General features: G+C 52.1%; 1 protein-coding gene across 2 annotated transcripts in view; it reads right to left on the reverse strand.

Moving 5' to 3' along the window:
* Positions 1-21,012, reverse strand: part of COL4A6 (collagen type IV alpha 6 chain) — a 274,938-nt gene that overhangs the window by 16,192 nt on the left and 237,734 nt on the right. The window contains exons 17-33 of one of the 2 annotated variants that reach the window (XM_045881370.3): positions 19,556-19,625; positions 18,499-18,606; positions 17,441-17,581; positions 16,482-16,586; positions 15,268-15,428; positions 14,592-14,771; positions 13,849-14,032; positions 10,880-10,933; positions 7,964-8,035; positions 7,572-7,679; positions 6,268-6,489; positions 5,707-5,868; positions 3,957-4,127; positions 3,267-3,410; positions 2,689-2,814; positions 2,020-2,201; positions 52-115 (exon numbers count right to left, since the gene is read on the reverse strand). In XM_045881370.3, the coding sequence (XP_045737326.1) occupies positions 52-115; positions 2,020-2,201; positions 2,689-2,814; positions 3,267-3,410; positions 3,957-4,127; positions 5,707-5,868; positions 6,268-6,489; positions 7,572-7,679; positions 7,964-8,035; positions 10,880-10,933; positions 13,849-14,032; positions 14,592-14,771; positions 15,268-15,428; positions 16,482-16,586; positions 17,441-17,581; positions 18,499-18,606; positions 19,556-19,625 (2,254 nt within the window). The remainder of the gene's footprint in view (positions 1-51; positions 116-2,019; positions 2,202-2,688; positions 2,815-3,266; positions 3,411-3,956; positions 4,128-5,706; positions 5,869-6,267; positions 6,490-7,571; positions 7,680-7,963; positions 8,036-10,879; positions 10,934-13,848; positions 14,033-14,591; positions 14,772-15,267; positions 15,429-16,481; positions 16,587-17,440; positions 17,582-18,498; positions 18,607-19,555; positions 19,626-21,012) is intronic. The other variant, XM_064574460.1, reaches the window with a different exon arrangement.

Genomic DNA, 21,012 nt, shown 5'->3' on the forward strand with positions numbered 1-21,012 from the left:
CCCACCATTTGCATCGACATGGATGGAACTGGAGGGGATTATGCTCCTCACCTTTTGAACCTGGGAGACCAGATGTTCCTGGGAGTCCGGGAGTACCATTGAGACCCTGTGAACCCTTCCAAAAATATGGAAATCATTGTTTCTGCCTGGAGCTCAGGGCCTCCCATGCTCTCACCTCCCCACCCCCAACAAACCATTGCCTGAGAGAGGTCTACTGCATATGCTGTGGCAGGGGTGGGTGGGTGGAGGGGGCATCCTGCGGAAGGGAAGGTGATGAGCCAAGGGTGGAAATACATAGGGTTTTTAGGGGAAGGACTCTATCTGCAGATTAATCCTGGTCTCGTCATTCATAACTTCCCAATGGCTATCAAAATGAGAATCTTGGGAAATCAAGGTGTGACTATTGTAGCAAGTCTCTTTGAAAATACAGGACGTGACCATCCAGCCGGATTCTTGGTGGTGTGCTCTGCAGAGTCGGCTGGTGCCACCCATGCCAAAGCTCTGGAGCCACAATGCGCAAAGAAAAGGATTGCTTCACTGGGCAGGGCGATAGCTCTCAGCTGCAAGTCCTGCAAGCTTCGGATCCCTGCAAGGAACCACGTAGCAGGCTGGATGTGCGCAGGTCCTGGAGTCTGCGTTTGGGCTAATGTTACCATTTTCACGGGAAAAACTGCCTTGACTGACTCATGTCCGGCACACTGTCTGAGTCCGGGATGTGGGCGTGTCAGCTGCTGTCAGTCCAGTGACTCCCCCCGGGAGCTGGTGTGGTTTTGAGTTGTGGAGCCACCCGTAATAAAGACGTACACTACCTAGCGCCTTGCGTGGGAGTCTGAGTTCTGGGCCGGGTCTCTGAGTTCGCTGACCCCCCTACCCTGGATCCCCCCTACATTTGCCTGGCTTTTTCCGCACATTTGGGATATCTGCTCATTCTGAGCCTTTGCTCACGCTGGGACCCCTCCCAGAATGCTTTCCCACTTTGACTCCATCCCTCCTAGGGCAGGAGGAGTCAGGACCATCCAGCTAAGAATACTTTCTTTTGCAGTCGCTTCTGGGATGTGTGTGTGTGTGTTTGTGTGTGTTCTCTCCACTCTCCATCAGATGGACTGATGCTTTTAGAGGGACACAGACTTTGCCTGCAGGGAGCACAGGCGTTCTGGGATCCAGTTCATTCGGTCCCTTCAATACTGCTACTATGACGGCTACTACTTACCGAGAGCCCACCATTTGCCAGATACCAAGCTAAGCGCTTTACGCGGATTAGCTCGTTTAATCCTCACTGCTGTCCCGAAGGAGGTTTGAGGATCATTCCCGTTTTGTGCAGATGAGAAACGCGAGGCTCAGGCAAGGTAAGCGGTAAGCACAGAATCACAGAGCTGATGAGCGGGGGAGCAGAGATCCGAACCCAGCTCCGTCTCGTGCCTATGCTTATTCTATTGCCCTGCCTTTGAAGAACCCAGACAAGCTGATTTGGTTATTTGCCACTTGTCAACAATGACCTTTCTGAAATCACAACGTCAAGAGGCCTGTACCAAAGTCTTACGATGTGCCTAGCTCAAGGGCAGGGGCGGCGGTGGGGTGCGGACTTCTAGAAGAACGTGTAAGGACTTGTTCTCATGGCCTGACAATCTCGTTGAGGAACTCGGGCCCACACAGAACCAACTGGGGTTCATATAAGCAGTGAGAAGTGCAGCATGCCTGCAGGGTGGGAGCTCTGAGACTCCTGGGGGAGTGGGTGCCCGGGGCCGGGGCCCAAAGCACGGGTGGGCATTAGCCAGTTAGTTGCCGAGAAGGAGGCTCTGCCCTGTGGGGGAGAAAGCATGAACAAAGGCCCAGAGGAAGGAACCTTCAGGAAAGGGGTGGGGGAAGGCCTGTCAGACTCAGGGAGAGGGCTTCATCTCGGGTGAGCTAGGGGAAGGGGCCGGGAAGTGGACTGGGGCCAGAAAGATGGGGCGCAGGGGGCTGTCCCCCTGCTACGGAGGTCCTTCCCTGGTGCAGAGACCAAGAGCTGGGTGCACTTACGCTTTCCCCTGGTATTCCTGGGAAACCCGTGATTCCAGGGGACCCCTTCAGGCCAGGTAAGCCCCGTCGTCCTGCGGAGCCAGGGAGGCCTGCTCTCCCAATGAGTCCCTTGATGGTACTGGGGAAGCCGGGAGCTCCAGGCAATCCTGGTGGCCCCGGGGGGCCAACCTCTCCTTTGTCACCTGGGAAAGAAGCAAAGGGCTTAGAAAAAAGACCCTGGGCAAAAGCAAACCTGCTCCCCAAAGGTGCAGGACCCCGGGATCACAGGCAAACAAACTGTAGCCTTGGGGACTTGGGGATGGCCAGCTGGGGGGGTGGGGGGTGTGAAGGTGTGGGTGGGGGAGGTGCCTTCAGCCTTAGGGGGCACCAGTCAGCGCCACCCCGGCTCAACACTGCCAGTGCCCATGTCCCAGCATCTGCCAGGCTTCTCTGGGGGGAACAACAGGGGTACCACAGCCTGTGGTTCAAAACTTCAGTTCCAGAGTGGCAATGAAAAGTGGCAGCCTCGAAGTCTGGACACCCCTCAGGCCCAGAGAAGGCAGCCTCCTTGGACCGCCTGCCGCCACCCACACTGCCACTTTGGTGGGGGGCGTCTTGTGCTGCGGGGCCTTTTCTCAGGAGGGAAGTTGAGGATGAGCGTTTCTCCTGCCCGTTGCCTGCCCCTGGCACCTCTGGGCCCAGGAAATCCGGCGGATCCAGATGAGCCTCTCGAGCCTTTGTCTCCTTTGAACCGGATGTTCAGTGTGGGAGGTCTTGGGCTGGGTATTCCAGCTGGCCCTGGGTCGCCTCTTTCTCCTGCAAGGGCGGAGGGGGGAGTAGATCGCGAGACCCTCGTGAGAGGAAGCTTAGACACGGGGTCAGGCACGGGCTGACCTTTCATCTCAGCTCCTCCCGCACCACCCCCCGGCCTCCTTTCCGGGCCCTTCCCCGCCCCTGGCCCTCCAACTTCCCACCTATGTGCATGCCCTCTCCTTGGACGGGCCCAAAGCCGGCCAGCAACTGTGAAGCCCACTCCAAACCCCTCTCCACTGAGCGTCTGGGAACATTCCATGAGGCCTCTAACACACAGCAAAAACTCACAAGTGATTAGGTCTTTTGGTTTAAAAGCCAAGGTTTTGGGTTCAGAAGCCCCAAATCTTATTATCTAACATAGGATGGGTACAAGCCACACCAGCTTCAGGGTCGACGGACAAAATGTACCTTGGGAAGCGGGGCTAGCGAGTTCAGAATTCAGTTCCCGAGCTCACCTTTTTCACCCGCACTACCGGCCCGTCCAGATGGTCCCACTCTTCCGGCTGACCCAGAAATGCCCTTTAATCCACTTGCGCCAGGAATACCAGGGAGACCAGGCATCCCCGGGAAACCGGCCAGCCCAACAGACCCCTTCTCACCTGTTGAGAAACAAGAACTTCTATTATTAACCCTGCCTGACATACAAGGAAATGGGACGCTCAGAGAGGTTAAATAAGTTACCCCAAATCACACAGCTTGGCAGTTGCAAAGAAGGGATTCCAACCCAGGTTTCTCTAACTCCAAAGCCCCAGCTGTTAAGCATTAACAGAACTCATGGGTGGCACAGAAAAAAAAAAAAAAAGACCTAGGGCCGGGAGGCAGGGAGATGAGCCCTCGCCAGGTGCTGTTGCTAATCGGCTGTGTGACCTTGGGCCCGTCATTTGCCCCTGTATAAGATGGGGACGCCTCCCCTCCAACCTCTGGTGGTCTAGCAGAAAGGGCGAGCCATTGGGCCCCATGGAAGGGGTGGAGCAAATGAGTATACCCAGCGTGGTGGTCACTGTCCTGGGCCTTCCTGACAGCGTTACCCAGCCCAGCGCTCCACCCAGCCAGCGGCGAGGGTGACTCACCTTAGGTGGGAGCCTTCCCTTAGCACGGCTCTGCCCGACCCTCTTACCACAAACAGTCCCACCCACTTTACTTACCCTTCGGACCCGGCAGGCCTGGCAACCCAGTGTTCCCTGGCAAGCCTGAGCTCCCCAAGAAGCCAACCAGCCCTGGAGATCCTGGAAGGCCTTTCAGCCCCGGCAGGCCTCTCTTTCCAGCTGATGAAGGGGGACCTGTCTCGCCTCTTACACCTTTCTTTCCAGGATGTCCTGAATTAGCACAGGAGAGAACACGGGACAGCCGTCAAGGGAGGCTGTGTCCAGATCTGGGCCACTGCCCGTTCCCATGGCTTCTGGTTGGCTGGCTGGCTGGGTGTTGGAAATGGTCCCTTAACAATGGCCCTGTGCAGGCTGCTGACTGGCAGACTTCTCAGCTGGCTGAAGCCTTAGCGCTTGCCACCCTGAGCCCCACGCACGCCAGTGGCTATTACTTTCAGCATGGCAGGGTGGCTGGCAGGGTGTGCAAACCCCTTCCGATTAGAACTTCTTCCCCCTTTTATGAATGTGGTTCACATCTTCGCCTGTGAATGGAGCTCTGGGAAGCCAGGGCGGCAACTGGACCCTAGCTCCCTGGTACGTCCCGTCTGAACTGCACCACAATGGCTGTTTCCTGAGCCAATCTGGTGAAGTAGAGGTTAAAGCCGGACATTGTTTCAGCCTCCCAGGGAGCCATGGATACAGGGCTGCCCTTTTAATCCCTCTTGCAAGCAGTTAAGTCAGCCAGTTCCTTGGCATTAAGGTTGAAAGACCCCCTAGTGCCAAGTCCTGTAGAAATCCCCAAGGCCCATTTGGTCTCCCAGGTATTCTGGGATTTCTTTCACCAAGCTTTAAGTTGGTCAATGGGATTAACCTCCTGAGCTGCTGCCAAAGTGGAATGTTCAGGTACAAAGCAAGGAAATTAAAAAACCAAAGGATTAAATCGGTGACGACAGAGGTATGTGGGCCCCTGAGGACCTCAATGAATGGCTGACTTGGCTTTCCATGAATTGAAAAGCATCCAGTAGCTGCAAGCCCCAGGATTCTAATGGGGGCTGGGAAGGGGATTCCACAACAAGGGAAGGAAATTCAGCGGGGGCCAACCCCCCAGCATGAGTCCGGGGACCCCTGGCCTTGCCAGGCTCTAGTATACAGTCCGAGAATTCCTTGAGCAGCGAAGCCGGTGGGGGTGTGAGCCTGTGAGCTTGCATACAGTTTTCTCACCTGGACGGCCCATGGGAAGACCCCAGAGACACAGAGAATAAAGGGGATAAAAAGGAGTTTAGCGGTTCTGCAAAAACTCAACTTCAGTCGCGTGGCCAGGAGTAAAGGGAGGGGAGTGACGGAGTCACCGAGGCAGGGGTGAGGCGGGTGGCAGGAGGAGCAGGCGAGCCTCGAACACTAGGCTGGAGCCGGGGGGTGTCAGCCCCGCGGCCCAGTCCTCAGAGGCAGGCTCGCCGGAGAGGCAGGCCACCTTGCAGCCGCCCTCCGCTCAAGCTTCTCCCCCCGCCCACCCCAAGCAGGCTCCCCAGAGCCCCAGCCGAGCCAGCGGAGATGGCTCGACCCACCTGCACAACTAGGGCGGTTTCTCAAACTGGGAACGGGGAGTGAGGCCACGGGGGAGGGGTGGGGAGGGATGCGTGCTACCCTTTTGGAAGCTAAAGTACAGATTGGGAACCATGACAGGTTGGGAAAGTCGAGGATCCTTCTAGACCCTGCCCCTGGTGCACTCCTTCTGTTGCCCCTCGGGGCGCCAGGGCCCAGGGCCCGGCTTACGGCTGTCAAGCTGGGGCTCCTCCTCTAAAGGACCTACCTGAAGGGCCCGGAAAGCCTGGTGCACCCGGGAGCCCGGGTTTGCCCTTGACGCCGAAGAGACCATCAAGCCCAGGGGGCCCTGGCTGTCCCACGTGGCCCGGTGTGCCGGGGCTGCCCCGTTCACCTTTGGGGCCTAGCAGGCCCGACTTCCCAAGCAAACCTAGTGAAAGGAAGGGGCAGATGATCAACAGCCTGGATGGACAGCAGGGACCGGTGACCAAACCAACTTGCCGCATAAGAGCTTGGCCCAGGGTACGTCCCCGGTGTCACGGTCTCCTCTGTTCCAGCCCTCGCTGCTTGTGCCCTAGCGGCAAATCAGAGGCTGTGCCAGAAACCGGACTCTCCATTATGGTCGCTTCCAGATTGACTAAGTAAGGAGAACAGACTCCGGTGATTTAAGAAAAAGTTCCCAGAAGGGGGAGACAGAACAAAATGACTTTTCAGTGTCACCCCCTCATGGATCCACCACCCCAGGCTCAAGCCTGTATTCATGCAAGGCTATACCGGTCACCGAAAGACTTTCCATAGACTGTTAAATAAGTGAGTCAAAAATAGTCACCCTTGGGTCCCGGAAGGCCAGAGTCTCCAGGAAATCCTCTGTCCCCTGGCAATCCCCGTAGGCCTTGCTCCCCCGGTGCACCATCCTCAGCACCAAAGATGTCACCAGGGGCTCCCTTGGAACCGGGTAAACCTGGACTGCCAAGTTCCCCGGGCAAGCCATCTTTCCCAGGGAACCCAGGAAACCCGGGCAAGCCCTTCTCCCCACGAGGTCCAGGAAATCCTAAATGTAAAGAGGCAAAAAATAAAAAGGCCATGGAGGTTTAGAAGGGATAAGTCTGGGTAGAGATCTCGGAGACAGATTTGGGTTTTTCTATTACAAAAGCTAACATTTCAATAATGTGTGTCACTTCTCTTGAAAGGCAAGAGCCTCTGGTCCTGGGAGGACGTGCCCAGAGGCGGGCACTGCACCCTGTGAACTGCAGAAGGTTCTAGCTCAGTGAGGCCAGGCCTGGGGCTGAGCCCAGCAACCCACGCCCCGGGCTGCTCCGCTGGCCGAAGGGCACAGGTTATACCCAGGACTCTCTGTCAAAGGCCCAATTTCTTCTGGAGTCATCTATCCCCTGCTGTCATGCCTCCCTCCTCCGTGCGTGGTTGGAGGGGTTTGAAGCTGGATAAATAAACCATGGAGGGTATGGCCCATGACGAGCCCCGTGCCACAGAGCAGGGTGGTTCTCAAACTGAGTGGGGGTCAGAACTACCTGGGGATGGGGGGGCTAGGCCACACCCAAATGGCTGGGCACCACCGCCCCCCGCCCCGAGCTTCTGATCAGTAGCTCTGCCGAGGGGCCGAGAGTCTGCATTATTATTAACAGGTTCCCAGGAGACGCTGGTGCTGCAGCTCTGGGGAACACAGTTTAAGAACCCCTGGGGCAGTGGAGAACAAGCTTGCCACAGGGTGTGAGCAAAGGGATAGAAAGGAACCACTTCCCTCTGACTCATCTGAACATCTTTGTGTGACCTAGAAGGAATCGATCCAGGAACTTGCCAGAGGCTTGGCAGTCAGCTAACCAGGTGGAGTGCTAGCTCTGTCACTAGTGACTTCGTGACCTCAGGCAAAGGCACTTTCCACCTGAGCTTCATCTGAAAGTGAAGGGCATGTCCTGGCTGATGGCCCTGGCCACTCTGACTCACTGTCACGCTCTAGCTTGAAGCCCTGTCTCACCTGAGTACGAGGTCAAAGCCATCCCGCCCACACCAGAGCGTAAACCTCACTGCTTGGGGGCAGTGGATGGCTGGCTACCACGATTCAAACCCACAGTCACAGGGGAGGAGAAGCAGGTGAGGAAAAGCTTCGTTCCTTACCTGGCAATTCAGGAAGGTGAACCAATCCTGGACTTCCGGGCTCTCCTTTATTTCCACGCAGTCCAGGCTGGCCCGGGGTCCCAGGGAGGCCACGGGCCCCTTTAGGGCCTGCGAACCCAAACATGAGTGGTGAGGGGAAAGGAAAGTCAGGGTGCCTGGTCACCTTTGGGATGTTCACTCAAGAATCCTAGTCTCTTGGGCGGGGCGGGGGGGCCTCTTAGCCTTACCTCACCGCACGGACCTCTCCAGGAGCCATTCTATTTCCTCAGTGCTCAAGGCCACCCTCTCGGGAGGAATGTGCCCCCCCAAATGCTGCCAGCCTGGGCCCCGCTTCCTTGGGCTCATGGCCCTTATGAGTGTGCTCAGTGGTTTTCTCTGGACTCATTCCATACCTGGGAATCCAGGAGCTCCTGGTAAGCCTGATGGACCATAGGACCCAGGAATTATACACGGCAAGGTGATGCCTGTAAGTGGTGACACATAAGCATCCAGTGAGCCCGCCGAGTGAGGAACGATTTCCCCCTAGCATGCTCCTTTACTCCCATCCCCTCAGATGGCACAACCAAGGTCTTCCCACCCAACAGCTGGGTGCCCATGCAGAAGAATCCTGGCATCAGAAGCTCTTGGGAGTTTCTCCTAGTGCAACTGCTTGTAGATAAGAGTGCCAGAAAGCACCTCCTAAACCAACGTCCAGTGGGCAGGCAGTCATCTATGCAGTAGATGTCCCCTAACAAGATCTCTGAGAGGTGGCCCTATGCAGGAGCAGCACCAAAGGGCAACTGCCTACTCGCCCCACCCTCCTATGGAGCCTCTTCCCTAGGATGGGGGCTTGGGGTTCGTCCTGAGGATCCATTATGGCCATGTGACTAGATTGGAGGGCTTGCAGCCAAGACCCCTCGAGTTCACATGTCTGCCCTTTTCTTGAAATGAAAACAACCCATTGGGTTCTTTTGCCCCACCTCATTTGGGATCTACAGAAACCTATTGACGATGACCCTGGGTCTGAGGAAGCTGTATTGCTGTACTAGGCAAACACTGAAGGCCACACTCTTGGCCGTGACACACAAGGACCCTTCCCTCAGCTCCTCCTTTGAAAATGTCAACTCTGTGGGGCGCCTGGGTGGCTCAGATGGTTAGGCGTCTGCCTTCGGCTCAGGTCATGATCTCAGGGTCCTGGGATCGAGTTCCGCATCGGGTTCCCTGCTCAGTGCAGAGCCTGCTTCTCCCTCTCCCTCTGCCACTCCCTCTGCTTGTGCTCTTCTGTCTATCTCTCTGTCAAATAAATAAATAAAATCTTTAAAAAAAAAGAAAAAGAAAAAGAAAATGTCAACTCTGCGACTCAGGGAGAAGCAGTAGTCAATTTCAGGGTTCAAGACATTGAAATTGGCCGGCAGAGCCCCTTCCCTAGCAAATTCCTCCTTGCTCGTTCATAATGCAAATAAAGAGTCTATATAACATCACAGAGGGGAGGTTTAATAAAATACCGATGAACAAATTGTGTCGGCCCCCTCAAGTGCCATTTACAAACAATTGCTATGCTAATTAAAATTAGTCTTGCCTATTCATTACAACAATCCCCCAAGGCCTGCTTAAAGCCACAGAGCCAACAGTTCTAGTAAACTGCTATAGCTTTCGCCCATACTTAAGAGAAATCACAAATTGCATTTTTTGCAGATACGTATACAAGCTATGATTCAGATTTCATACTCAACTGGCGGCCATTCCTCCTCCACGTGTTCTAGTCCTAAAACAAAATGGGGGATTGAACGGTATAGTGTATTGGTTAAGAGTTTGGGCTCTGAGGCCAGAGAGACCTGAGCTTGCATCCTAGTTCTGCTACTCACTAGTCGTGGGGGCAAGATACTTCAACCTCTCTGAGCCTCAGGCATAAAACAGAAGCTACTCTTCTTAGATGGTGTTTGTGAGGATGATAGGACAGGATGCTAGCAGCATTTCACTGGGTGCCTAGCACCCTGGTGGTTGCTCCGTGAATGGCCGTTTTTGTTAGTTTGTTTGTTTTTAATCATCTTATTTAAGAAGGAATATTCAGAAGAGCTCCTCCAAGGCCATCCCCTGCTTCCTACCTTAGTCCGGTTAGCGACACTACTCTATAGCCTGGGCAGTGGCTGTCTGCCTTCTAGCCCGCAGGTCCTGAGAGTCATACTTCTACAGCTGGAGAGAGGACATTAGGGCCTGATCGTCCCCCATAGGTGCTCACACCCACCTGCCAGGTGCTGAGATGATGGTGCTATTTCTGAGGGCCATCTCCCTACCGTGGAACTATATAACCTGTGGGCAAGCTCGTCATGATAAGATGCTCGGCTGGGAGAGGGCTGCCAATCCTGTGCTCAGCTTGGGCCTTGGGCCTTTGGACTAGATGGAAGAGTGGCCTCCCTGGATGCTATGACGAGAGGGACCCTGCAGAAGATTCTCGTGTCCCCGCTATTTCAATAGCCCGTTAGCTCCAATGTATCAAACACTGCCGTTTCATTGCTTCCAAACTTATGAAACAAAGGGTAAAATCCAAATATCCCTGCGCTGGCTGCAAACATGAACATCCATCCTCACTCCATTCATTAGATAAGTTTCATAAATTCTTTTCACTTGTGACAGCCAGATAAAAACAAACCTTCAGAGGATGGGGCCAAGGACAGGCATCTGGAAAGGCTCCAGGACAGACCTGCACACCACAGCACACTTGTGCATTGCGAGCAGAGGGTCAAAACCTCAGGAGGGCAGAACTTCAAGTCACCCTGGTACCTGGCTCTTTCACTTTACACCTCTGTCTTCTACTTTCCATCCCTGAATTCAGAGCCTTCTCCCCCGACAAAGCAGAAATCAGCTCTCCCTGCCTTCTGTTTCATAAGTGCAACACATGAGCAAATTAATGAGAATTGTCCCCGTTACTGCCCAGATGTGTCTTCAGAATAAAAAGTGCCTCTGCTTCTCAAGATTCTAACATCTCCGTTTACTCTGGGTCGCGTGAATGAACATCAGGCACGTGCGCATCCTTCCGGGTACCTCCCAAGGCAAGTTATGGCCCCAGTTAAGTTCACAAAATGAAGGTGCTCCAGGCAGACATCAGCCAAGCCATCGACATGCATGGTGAAGGAAATTAGTCTCTCTCAGAGACCGCATGCCCACTTACTGCTTTGTGCCCCAGCCTTAGGATCACCCCCTTCTCCCAACCAGAGGCTCCAGTGCGGTGCTCAGGCCATCATGAGTGTCTGAGATAGAGGTGAACGGAAAGGAAGGGAGCTTTTGCCCACACTGGTGTTTGAGAACCTCGACACTGAGCTAGCTCTCACCTCCCTCTGTGACTAAGTGTCCTTTACCAACGCTCTCCCTGCAGCAGCAATCACCTAAACCAATCGAGTAAAGAAGAAAATTAAACCGGGACAGGAGTTCCTTGAGGTCCAAGGGAAGTCTGGCCTGCAGCCTGGGTATGCCCACCGATCACAGTCCCTGTCTGGATTGAAGGGAGAGAGCTGACACACACACGGGATCAAGGACACCGTAGCTGTTTCGGTAATAACCAGGGTGATTGATTACTATGAGCATCTGGATCAGAGCCTCTTTGGAAACAGCCAGTTGTCTGCCGGTCCAAGGTTTGTAATAATTCACACCACTCGGGTGAAAGGCTTCTAATGACTACATTCCCTTTCTGGCAATGCAGCCATCCTAGCCTGGGCCATCACTGGTTGGAATGAGTACATTAAGAATAGCATCTTCAGGGGGCTCAGTCAGTTAAGCGTCTGACTCTTGACTTCGGCTCAGGTCTGATCTCAGGGTCGTGAGATGGAGCCGTGCGTCAGGCTCCGCACTGGGCGTGGAGCCTGCTTCAGATTCTCTCCCTCTGCCCCTGCCCACTCACCCTGCTGCTCACACACTCTCTTAAAAAAATAATAGAATAGCATCTTTTGTTTTCATGGCAACAGTAATGGCCACAATGCAAATGTCTAGAGCTCACAGGTTATGTGTTTTTAAAATTGCGTGGAATAAAATTGCTAGGTATGAGGACCTGTGTTTGGTTGCCACGGAGAGAAAAAAGAAAGCCAATGCTCTTAGTTGAAGTAATTTTTTGGAAAATCGTGGTACCGCAACAAGACCATTTTCTGCATAAGGCATCTCCCAGGTTAGAGTTTACTACAGGACTATGTTCCTAAGAACTTTCTGTGTCTGGGGCCTAGTGATGTTTAGGGTAGAAATGGTCCCATGGGCCTCCTTCTGTTGACTCAGCTTATTGTCAAACAATCAGAATGTTGATAATATCCAGATTTGAGTGCATGTAGGTATGTATATACCGTCTCAGGTATGTATCTGAGATGTATCTGAGATAGGTATGTATGTATCTGAGATGAGTATGTATCTGAGATACATATCTCAGATACGTATCTCCTGTATAACTCAGTTTAAAAACCTAGTTGTCTATACAAATGGTTGGCCTACAATAAAGACCCAGTTGGCAGAGGGGCAGCGGAATGACCATGAATAATGTTTCTAGGAACAGAGCTAGATGCCAAGCTATGGTTGACACCAGGACTTGCAAAAGGCAGGATGACTGAGTCTGATAAAAATTCCTCACAGCGGGCGCCTGGGTGGCTCAGTCGGTTAAGCGACTGCCTTCGGCTCAGGTCATGATCCTGGAGTCCCGGGATCGAGTCCCGCATCGGGCTCCCTGCTCAGCAGGGAGTCTGCTTCTCCCTCTCCCACTCCCCCTCTTGTGCTCTTTCTCTCTCTCACTCTCTCTCTCAAATAAATAAATAAAATCTTTAAAAAAAAAATTCCTCATAGCTTTCATAGGACTTTGTAAACTGAAATACTGACTCGGTTTGAAGAATCTTGAATCATCGATTTTAAGGTAAATAAAAATTGACAAGACCTGGTTTTTTTTTTGTTTGTTTTTTTTTTTTGGTAATTCTTCAAGGTGACAAGGTAGAAAGAGAAGAAACAGGTCTAAGAAATAGCCCTTTGGTTATTGAGAAACCCCTTTCTTCTGTGAGTGTATGTTAGTCTCTTAAGGAATATTGCACTGTGCTAGGCAAATTGAGAAATGCCAAAAAGGATTGCCTTCCTTAGTATCCAGCTGCTTATGTAGCAGTTGGGAAAAACAAAAGCATTTACGGAAGAAAATACGTAACTGAAGTGGCAGTGACATCCTGGGGAGGTCAAGAGAAGGCTTAGTGGAGAAGTGGGACTTGTACCCTGAAAGGTGGATAAAACCTGACTGCATAGAAAAAAGAGGAAGAACATTCCAGAAACAGAAAAAAGAGGAACATTCCATAAAAAGGCCACCCCTTGTGGCTTCAAGCCTAGGGGCATAACACAATGAGAGCAATAATTCTCAAATATTACATTGGCAACAGTATTCATAGCGGAATTGAGTGGGGGGAAAGTCTGGAGGTAGGAGAGGAGAAACCACGTAGGAAGTTGTTGCCATTCACCCACTCACCCAACCATCCACCCATCCTTCCTTCCAACCGTCCATTTATTCCAACAGGCATGGAGGTATATTTGATAAGCTGGGCATGAGATAACAAGAGCTCAATAGCAAGAAGAGGAAGGAAAGAACATAAGCACTGCAAATGAAGAATAAGAGATGAATTTCGAGTTTTCAAACTTCAGATGACCGTGAGTAGGGTGGTGCGACTAATGGAAACCGAAGTTGGGATGAAGAGCTGTTCTGGAAGAAGGTGAGTTATTAGCATGGTATCTTTGCCATCTACAAGCAGGGCTGTCACTCGTTAGAATTCCTGCAATTCACGGACAAAAAGAAGCTCTCTAAATGGGAGGGATTTAAGATAGGAAATAGAGATGAGACTAGATACAAGTAGGGTCTCTTGTCAATCTGAGACCTCAGGAATGAAGGAAAGGCTCTTCCCTGCTGATGACATTACCATCTAACTTAGAGGACACCTATCCCATCTCCGGCTCATTACTTCAATGGTACTTGTAACAAAATGGCCATCTGGCATCTGCTTGAAATTTTCCAGGGACTGTGAGCTCATAAGTTCCCAAGGCAGCTCTGTTACCTTTTCAGACTGGTCTGGGTTAGGAAGTTTTCTTACTAAGTAGGACTGAAATCTACATTGCTCTGTGTAGGTGTACCACGGTATAATTGTGATCCTTTTCCCATATGAAAACCCTTAGAAATTGCAAGCAGTGATTATAATCAGCCAAGTCTCTTCGTCTGACACATTTCATGTGCCCGGGTCAGAGCCACACTCTACGAAGGGTCAGTTTCTCAAGTCCCAGACCATCTGATTCCATGACTCACCGGGAAGCCCAGGGAGGCCTTGTTGCCCTGGTAATCCATCAATTCCTTGATCTCCAGGAAGCCCACGAGGTCCAGGAGAGCCCGGCAGCCCAATTCCTGGGGGGCCAGTTGGACCACTGTGGCCCTTTTCACCAGGAAGTCCTGGTAACCCCTTTTCACCTGGGAAGCCCTGTCCACCGTCACCCTAGACAACACAGAAGAAAGAATGAAAGCCCAACTGAAAGACGGATCAGGAGAGGCTTCCGACCATAGGAAAGAGGTAGCCAGTGTGGTCCATGCTCCGTTTTTGGCTAAAATCCTCGATCCCTCTAGTTTCTCAATCGATTCCTCTATTTGGTTAATGGGAATAAAGCTAGTCAACCCTCGGAGATTTGATGATGCAAAACCTTCTAGATCAGTGGTGGGGAGGGGGCCAGGAAACAGGAGCAGGGTAGCAGTGCTTGGGGGCCCAGAAAGCAGCTGGATTACTTGCGGGGGGCGGGGGAAAGTTACTGAGAAGCTGAAGCATTTAAAGCGATAGGGTCGATTGTTATGAGCCTTTATCAACTGAGACAATGACCCATGCCCAGAAAAAGATTCTCATCTTACCCAAGATGAGCAGAAAGTGTTAGTGGCAGAGGCCAGAAGAGATGCTGGGCACTCTGTTCTGCCCTGCCTCATGGCCTAGTGGCCATCAGAACCCCCACCCCCAAAGTCAGCCGTGAGGCTTTATAGAGCTCGACACCCAGGAATGATCAACTTACCGGGAGGCCTGGCAGACCTGGCAAACCTGGTATTCCATCCTTGCCTGGGACTCCGGTCTCCCCAGGGAGCCCCTGGGGGCCAGGATCACCCTGCTCCCCCGGCACCCCTGATCTTGAACTGAGAGTCGGTTCCCCTTTCTCTCCTTTGGGGCCCGCAGGACCAGGAGGCCCAAATAAACCCTGACAAAGAGACAAAAGGGCAGAATCAGGAGATGCAAACATGGTAGGACTCTGGCACTTAGCCTAGGTCTGACCTGAAGCAGATCCTTGGGTACCTTTTGGCACTGCTCTGGGCACTTGAATATGTCATCATCTTGGATCACAATTGCCCATTTATTTTCTTACCTTTCTCAAAGTTGAAATTTTTGAGGATGCTAACCTTGTCTTAGTTTGACTTTATCTTCAGGGCCCTGGGGCCGTGCTAAGCAAATACAAATGATTTTGTGGAAGGAAGGGATTAAGGAAGGGAGGGACGGAGGGAACATAGGCAGATCAATGCAGAAGGGGACTTTGGACATCATCTGGTCTGACTTTTTCATACTACAGATCCAAACCATGAAGCTTTGTTTTATCCCCATCTCTCTTTCCTGTGTTTTAGGAAAGTGCTTGGGGCAGGAGTAAGGGACCCTGGAGAGCTCCCAGTCCTCCCCCGGGGCCAAAGTTGGGTAAGACTTACTGGAGTCCCTGATGGGCCCTGTGCACCCCCAGAGCCTGGATCTCCTCTGGTTCCTTTAAGGCCTGGAAGGCCTATGAGGCCAGGTGGCCCGGGCAGGCCTGGCTCCCCAGGTGGTCCGGTGTTTGGGACACCACCGTCACAGGCACAAAAGCCCGAGTCCCCTGGGGGGGAAAAGAAGACAACGGTTAAACAAAGTGGGCCACCTTTCCAAGAAAAAGGATGATATGACCGTGGTGATCTGTGCCTTGAACCACCCCATGGAGGGAATCAGAAGGCCTGGTAACAGGTATCAGGAAGTACCCTAGCTCTGTAGTGAGGCAAGAAAGGGCTCAGGCTCACATCCTAAGTCAAAGCTTGCAGTTCCCTTCCTTTTCCTTCCAAATAGTCCTCCTTGGAGCTGAACAACAGAGATGGAACTTGTAAAAAAAACTTCCGAACCAGCTCCGCTAATAAGCAGTGACTTAAGAGGCGGCACTGAGAAAGGGGAAGAGGAAGTGAGGGCCATTCTGCTTGAGGTCGAGGAGAGCTGCTCATTCTGTCAGAGAAGAGGAAAGATCTCAGATACTTGAAACCCCTCGGCAATCCCCAAACCTCTCCTCGGCCAGCAGTCTCACCTCTTCCTCCACCTTGGCCTGGGCCACAACTAAAATGAATTGATTTATTTGCACTTTAGCATCTGGACTTCAAGAGCGTGCAACAGAGGAATGACCCAGAGGCCACAGGATGATGGACGGAGCCGTGCCGCTGGAGGCTGCGCTAATCGGTCAGCCCTTCACCATCAGTGGGGACCTGCGGTTGTTTTCCTGGGGCCTGTTAGCTTTTCTGGAGTGCCAGGTCTTGACCTGTTCAGACTCTTTTCCTTCAGGCTGAAGGTAATGATAAGTGACTTCTGGCCTTTGGCCTTGCACACTGGGAAGGGGTGCAGCATGGGCTGGCTAATAGCTGGGGCTGCTGGCCACAGCTTCTGCTGGTGGATGGCGTAGGAAGAGGAAGAGGAGCCCACGACCCACTTCGTCCCATGTGACCTCAATTGCTAGCCTCAGTCTCCGAGCCCTAAATGTGGAGCACTGCCAAGAATCCTATAATCAAATCCCTGATCAAGCCCCCCAACTGCTTCTGTTCAGGTTCCCAAAGCTGTTGGTCTACTCATGCCCCAGAAACCTTCTGCAAGGATTTTGGGGGAACACAGAAACCCAAGGCGACAAAAAAATCACCTTTCATTCCTTTGAGGCCTGGGTTTCCTCTTGGACCTTGTTCTCCTCGGAGACCAGGGAAGCCTGGCTCTGCGTTCTGTAGGGTTCCAGTCTCAAATGCTGGACCTTCAGGGAAAGGGAAACATCAAAGATAGGCGCATCACACATGACTCAGCACAGCAGCTCGGTTGCTAAGGCCTGTGTCCTTGAGGCTCAGCAGCCAAAGCAGAGACAGGGACCCAACGTCTGTGGCAAATCTTATCCCCTGGTGGCCCTCGTCACTCTACTATGACTTACAGAAGGGCTACTATGTTCCAGGCACCGGACTAGACACTGAGGGGACTGGAATGACCAAGACAGCTTCGGTAAGTCAGTGGTCCTAATGTCTACCCCAGAAAGTACTCTTGGGACAGCAGAGGAAATGGGGTTCCTGGGGTTTAGATGACAATGAAACTTCCTGGGGTTTAGGTGACAACGAAACATGCTGGGCCTGTGTCCAGCCTTTCTCTTAGAATCTAGGATCCCATGCTCAGGTAGAAGACATAAGGAGAATAAACCCTGTCAAGGCTTTGAGCAACTGTCTTGAGGATCCAGGCTTGGCTTCCCATGTCTCAGGCTCCTATCCCCACCCCACTGGAGCCCTGAGGACCAGGGGAAGCTTGAGAGAGCCAATGTTGCTTCTTCATGAGCTGTGAGACCAGAGGTGGAAGGGCTGAGAACAACGGAGGGTGGGATGAAATGACTACACAAACTGGAAGGCGGGTAGTGTTTGGGCATCGAGGTGGCCTTAGCTTGCTTGCTCCTTGATGAGGCTCTGACCGTTCTGGTCGCTAACCTCTAGCAGCAAGGCTCTGACTCAGGAGCATCATGTGTCCTGGCTATTTCTCCTGTGAAATGCTCTCTCTCTCAAGAATCACAACTGTTCTGCAGTCCCAATCACACCTGAGTCTCAAGACCAAAGAGAGAAATGAACGACTTACCGGGTGGGCCCGGTAGGCCGGGCAGGCCTGGCAAACCATCTCTGCCAGGGGGACCAGCTGTCCCAACTGTGGTGCGGCCTGGGTTTCCTTGGTCCCCCTTCAGACCTGGAACTCCTTGGGGCCCTAGGGCACCTGGGACACCTGGAAGGATAAGCCCATACAATAATGCTAATCACATCATCCTATTCTTCCAGGGGTGTTCCAATCAACGACATATGCTGGAAACTCCCTCCAAGGGAAGAATTTGGGAGACCATTTGCCCTTCTCTTGCATCAGAGTTAGAAAGGTCCTTAGGAATCATCTAGCCCAACCTCCTAGGAAGTTGAGGCCAAAGGACATGGGGAAACGTGGTCAAGGGTGCAGAGCTTTTTGGTGGAGAACCTGAGTAGAAAACCTGGTGTCCAGTCTCCTCCTTTTTGATTTTTCAACCTCGGTGGTGGGATCAGCTGTACCCCTTCCAAGTGGTTGCTTTCAAAGCACAGGGATCCTTCCAGATGCCCATCTCCAAGGAACTTAGAAGCTTAGGCCTTTCAAAGTCCTGTCTGAAGCTTTATATTTGGCTCATCACCCTCTGAGAATCTGGCATGGCCTTTCTCTATTCACTACTACAGAATGACATATGGGTGTACTCCTCCAATGGTGGGTTCAGTCATAGGCTCCTGGGCCATTTAGTGCCTGAGGTAAGCACAGAGTGAGGGTCCGGGTACAAAACTCTCCTCTAGGCTTCCGTTAGCCCCAGCTGGCCAGCATCAGCTGGGATGGCAAATCCATAGAAGAGTGATAGGGCTCCAGCAGTCCAAGGCCAGCCCCCTCTGGTTGCTGCAAACCCCAAAAGAATTGCCTGTCTAGCAACACTACATCATTCAGGCCAAAGGAAAGCTGCTCGCCCAGGTCCTATCCTCATATACATTAGCCTCGGGCTGGTGGTGCAGCACTTAGTGACTACAGTCTACCTTTCCTTTGACTTTGGCTAGGTATGTACCCAGACCAGACAGGGGTATAGAAGGGGATGCTGGGCACCAGCGTGTCTATGTAGGGGGTGAGTTAGTTTGTTTCACCTGGTAAAGCCGGTAAGCCGGGGATGCCAGAAGGGCCAAGCAGGCCCTGGATACCTTCATCTCCTTTAAGTCCTGGGAGGCCTGGCATCCCGGGGTCTCCAGGATAACCTGGCATTGCAATGAAAAAAAAAAAAAAAAGCAGTAAGCAAACCCAGAAGAGGCCCACAAATGCCACAGAATGCCTAAGAAGGGTTGCAAGGAGATGTCCTCAGGGTAGAAGTCTCTTTCTTGCCCTTCACAGGTCTCCCAGATGCTGATGGCCTCATGTGATCACGGGCCGACTGCAGCTAAGGCTCCACTAGTGTTGAGAACTGGTCTGGCCAGGGCTAACATTCCCTGGTAAGATCTGGTAAGTACTAGGAAGGTTCTTCTACTACTGTTAACCTGCTGTCATGCCTCAAATACCTACCATTTGGATTAAGGTGTTGAAGTCTACTATTCATGTTATGCCCATAGGTTTCCAGGAAGCCACTGTCAATCATTAACACCTTGGCTTCAGTGAGTTTACTGGACAGGGCGTGGGCCAGAGAGGATGAGAGGGGAGAAGTAATTTCAGAGACCGAGGCAGAAGAGGTACAGTAGTAGAAGCCTTTGCTCAAGCAAGCAGTCACTGGAGACACATTGGAGAACACAATGGGAACAGTTGGATACTTTCCCACCTCCTATGCGATTGTCAAACCCAAACACACATGGGATCATGCAGATGAGACCCCAAGTGTCCCACAGGATCAGGCTAAAGTCAGCCTAGCTGGGGAGGATATCAATCCTGCCCTAAGCATCATTAGGAGAACAACTTTCAGCAAGTCCAGGCCCAGTCTGACCAAAACCTTAGTCTTGGTGGACCCAACACAAACACGGAGTGTAGGCCTTGGCTTCTTTGCCTGAAGACATTGCAGTTAGCTTCATTCCCCACGTACAGGACCCACGAGGGGCCCTTGAGTGAATTGGCTTTAGCAGCAATCCAGTGGCTGACAAAGTATCCTCTTAACGATTATAGGGACTATAGAATGTCACCCCTGATCCTTTCTTTTTCACTCCAGTCAATGAAAAGTTGCACCTGAGATCACAGCACCATCTGTATCGATGAAAACATCTGGGCCTGGCAGGCCAATGCCACCCTTTTCACCCTGTAAAGATTCAACTGGTTAAACACAGACATTCCCATGACCTTATCACTCAAGCTCTATGTGCCCTCAAAGCCATTCCCTGGGAAAATGAAAGCTTTCCCCTTCTGCAACCCCTGATTCCCAGGGCCAACTAGTGCACAGATTAATTCTGAAGTCCAACAAATTTCAGATGAAGGTAACGCAAAGCAGGTCAGGAGCCCGACGCTCAATTTGCGAACCTGTCAAAAATAAGGGATCCCAATTTTATTTTTCAACCTGACTCCTGGATCATCTGCTTCTGGGCCTGGGACATAGATCTCAAGACTAGACAACGTTGCTGCACCAAAGAGGTGCAAAAGAAGGGGCAGTTTTAACTTTTTTTTCCCACTGTAAGCTGGCCCAGGATTCTGCTACTGTCACTGGCCTCGTTAGTGGATGATTTCAGGCAGAGGAAGTCAAAGGAGTCCTAAGTCCCCCAAAAGGGGGATTCAGGTATCAGAATCAGATACAGTGGCTTATCCCAGTGGGGTGGTGGGAGCTGCCTGCCCCCGGAACAGGAGATAAGGGGATGCATTCTCTGTAGAGAATTTAAAAACAATCATAAAACTGGGGCGCCTGGGTGGCTCAGTCAGTTAAGCGCCTGCCTTCGGCTCAGATCAGGGTCCTGGGGTCCTGGGATCGAGCCCCGCATTGGGCTCCCTGCTCAGTGGGAAGCCTGCTTCTCCCTCTCCCGCTCCCCCTGCTTGTGTTCCCTCTCTCGTTGTGTCTCTCTCTGTCAAATAAATAAATAAAATCTTAAAAAAAAAATCAAAAAACCAAAAATTTGGCAATTCTAAGCAATGTCAATAGTAGAATATTCCTCTTTGTAGAGATGGATTTGCTCCTGCAGCCCTCCGCCTTACCCCCACCCCCACTTTAGTCTACCTCTGATCAAGTAGTATCTAAGGAAGGCTCATTGGCTTTGTGTGCTCAAAGTAGGGTTCATGCACTTCATGTGAAAAAGGTAACATTTACAATGTTAAAATATTAAAAGACTACTTCATCTCATAGGTAGGCATTCATTATGGTCCAGGTGTTTGCGTCCCCCCTGCTCCCGATTCATTTTGAAAACCGAATGCCCGAAGTGATGGTGTTAAGCGGTGGGGCCTTTGGGGGGGATCAGGTCATGAGCGCGGAGCCCCCACGATTGGGACCAGTGCCCTTATAAGTGGAGGCCAAGAGAGCTAGCTTGCCCCTTCCACCATGTGAGGACACAGTGAGAAGTCAGTGACCTGGAAGGGGACCCTCACTCACGCTGGCATCCTGATCTCGGGCTTCCGGCCTCCAGGACTGTGAGGAATAATTTTCTATTTTTTTATAAGCCACCCCGTCTGTGATAGTTTCTTAGAGTGGCCAAATGGACTAAAGC

This window comes from Mirounga angustirostris, unplaced genomic scaffold (assembly GCF_029215605.1).
Source record: "Mirounga angustirostris isolate CCGP_5_RB_7025 unplaced genomic scaffold, mMirAng1.0.hap1 SCAF_11, whole genome shotgun sequence".
NCBI classification, from domain to species: Eukaryota; Metazoa; Chordata; class Mammalia; order Carnivora; family Phocidae; genus Mirounga; species Mirounga angustirostris.